The following is a 1650-nucleotide window of genomic DNA, read 5'->3' on the forward strand; positions in this document are numbered from 1 at the left end:
TCATCGACAGATGAACGAAGTAGACATGCATGAAGTATTAGATGACGCAAACGGTAAGACGTCGAATGCAGAGTCTAGCTATGAAGAAGAAGAAGGGGGCCCCTGGGTCCAGTTCTTAGTCGTCTCTGTAGGTTTACTGTAACTACCTCGTCGGTTTTGATTGTTGTAATTCGTCGTATTCTTCTTCTTGTTCTTGCTAGCGTACGTGTTCGGATTCGAGTTCTGCGTTCTCGGATTCCTATCATCAGGTCGTTTGCGCGAACTTAGATTGTAGATGTTTATGGGTTTTAGTATCGCACCTGACTCAATCCGACGCATCGTCCCCTCTTTCCCGTACACTACACAGCTCAAAAGTACATTGACCGATAGGTCATGCGATAATAGGCCTTGATCGATAAGTTGATTCACACGAATTATCAGCTTGTCCGTGTTGTCAATCTCGGGATCAACTAGGGCCTTATGCAGGATCTTATTCCTGGTCTCGAATGCCTTTTCTGGTGACATTCGTACACCTCGCAACTGGTTCAGCATATGAGCCGGATCCCCCATTAAGTAGTCAATGTTCGCCCACCCGTCAGTCGTAATCGTATGTCGTTTACCATGCACTCTCGGTGTCGAGCTATGGTCACTATAGTAGACTTCTTCCATCATCGGTGCATGTTGGCCCACCGAAGTCAGGTCTAACGTAGGTGGTCGATTCGCAGGTGGATTATTCGTCGTGGTCTGGGTAGCCGTCTTTGGCTGTCCCGCCTCCTGAATCTTCCTATGGGTGAATGCTGGCTTCTCAGCCTCTATGCGGGCCGCGAGTACCTCTTGCAGATCTTTCATGTACTTCGGTTGCATAAGTAACTGGTTGTAATTGATTAACCTCTCAATGTCCAATGCTGTGCAAACTTGTCCCCATATCTTCGGGGGTACCGCCTGTATTCGCGTGATGTCCATGTTACCGGACTTGTTGGCCTCTAGTATAATATTGGTGGCCTCCTTCTGCAGGTCCACCGTACTACGAGTCTCAACCATTGTGCAAGTTTGTACAGTTCAATTCAAAGTTCAAGTGAAGAAATACTTTTCGAAGAAAAATTATGATGTTGAATAAATAAAAACTCTTTCAAGTGAGGAGACGGTGTCTCCTCGAATAAAAATCGGCCGGGTTCTGGCCTCCTGGAATGTGCTGGTAGGTTGCCTTGTACAAGGCTCGGATGCGCGCTGCGTATACCTCTAAGTCGTTTCTTGGTTCTTCATTTCTCTCGAGGGCCTGCCATAGGCGCATATTATCTGTCACGATAATCTTGCTCGCCCTCTTATCAATGAAGTCAATCGCCGACTTGTATTTGGCTAGCAGCTTGTATGCTCCTTGGATTTCCTTGTACGAAGCCAAGTTCGTTAACGTCTTGGTTAGCGGAATCGATTCCGTCATAACCGTTTGTTCGTTATACTTTACCACCATCCCTGCTTGTGTATCTGACGCGTCGACGTATATTGAAATCGTATTTCCTTCTGTTGGTCGTATCCGTTCGATCGTCCAACTGGAATCGACTGCGTCTATCAAATCTTTCACTACGTTCTTTACGTGCTTTGTCTTCTGCAATATTTGTCGAATCTTCGTAAGTGAGTTTCAGATCTAGTCGATCCGTCTTTCTTGGACACGAG

The 1650-nt window shown here is 46.4% G+C and overlaps 2 protein-coding genes across 2 annotated transcripts; both read right to left on the minus strand.

Annotated features, from left to right (window-relative positions):
• Positions 1 to 78: 78 nt before the first annotated feature.
• Positions 79 to 1020, minus strand: GNI_232490 (hypothetical protein; the record flags this gene model as incomplete). The annotated part of the gene is made up of 1 exon (XM_011135677.1): positions 79 to 1020. The coding sequence occupies one exon, from the start codon at positions 1018 to 1020 to the stop codon at positions 79 to 81; it is 942 nt and encodes a 313-aa protein (XP_011133979.1).
• An 88-nt stretch (positions 1021 to 1108) lies between these two features.
• On the minus strand, positions 1109 to 1447 carry GNI_232500 (hypothetical protein; the record flags this gene model as incomplete). Its single annotated transcript, XM_011135678.1, has 1 exon — positions 1109 to 1447. The coding sequence occupies one exon, from the start codon at positions 1445 to 1447 to the stop codon at positions 1109 to 1111; it is 339 nt and encodes a 112-aa protein (XP_011133980.1).
• Positions 1448 to 1650: the final 203 nt, after the last annotated feature.

Source organism: Gregarina niphandrodes (genome assembly GCF_000223845.1).
Source record: "Gregarina niphandrodes unplaced genomic scaffold scaffold00268, whole genome shotgun sequence".
Taxonomy (NCBI): Eukaryota; Apicomplexa; class Conoidasida; order Eugregarinorida; family Gregarinidae; genus Gregarina; species Gregarina niphandrodes.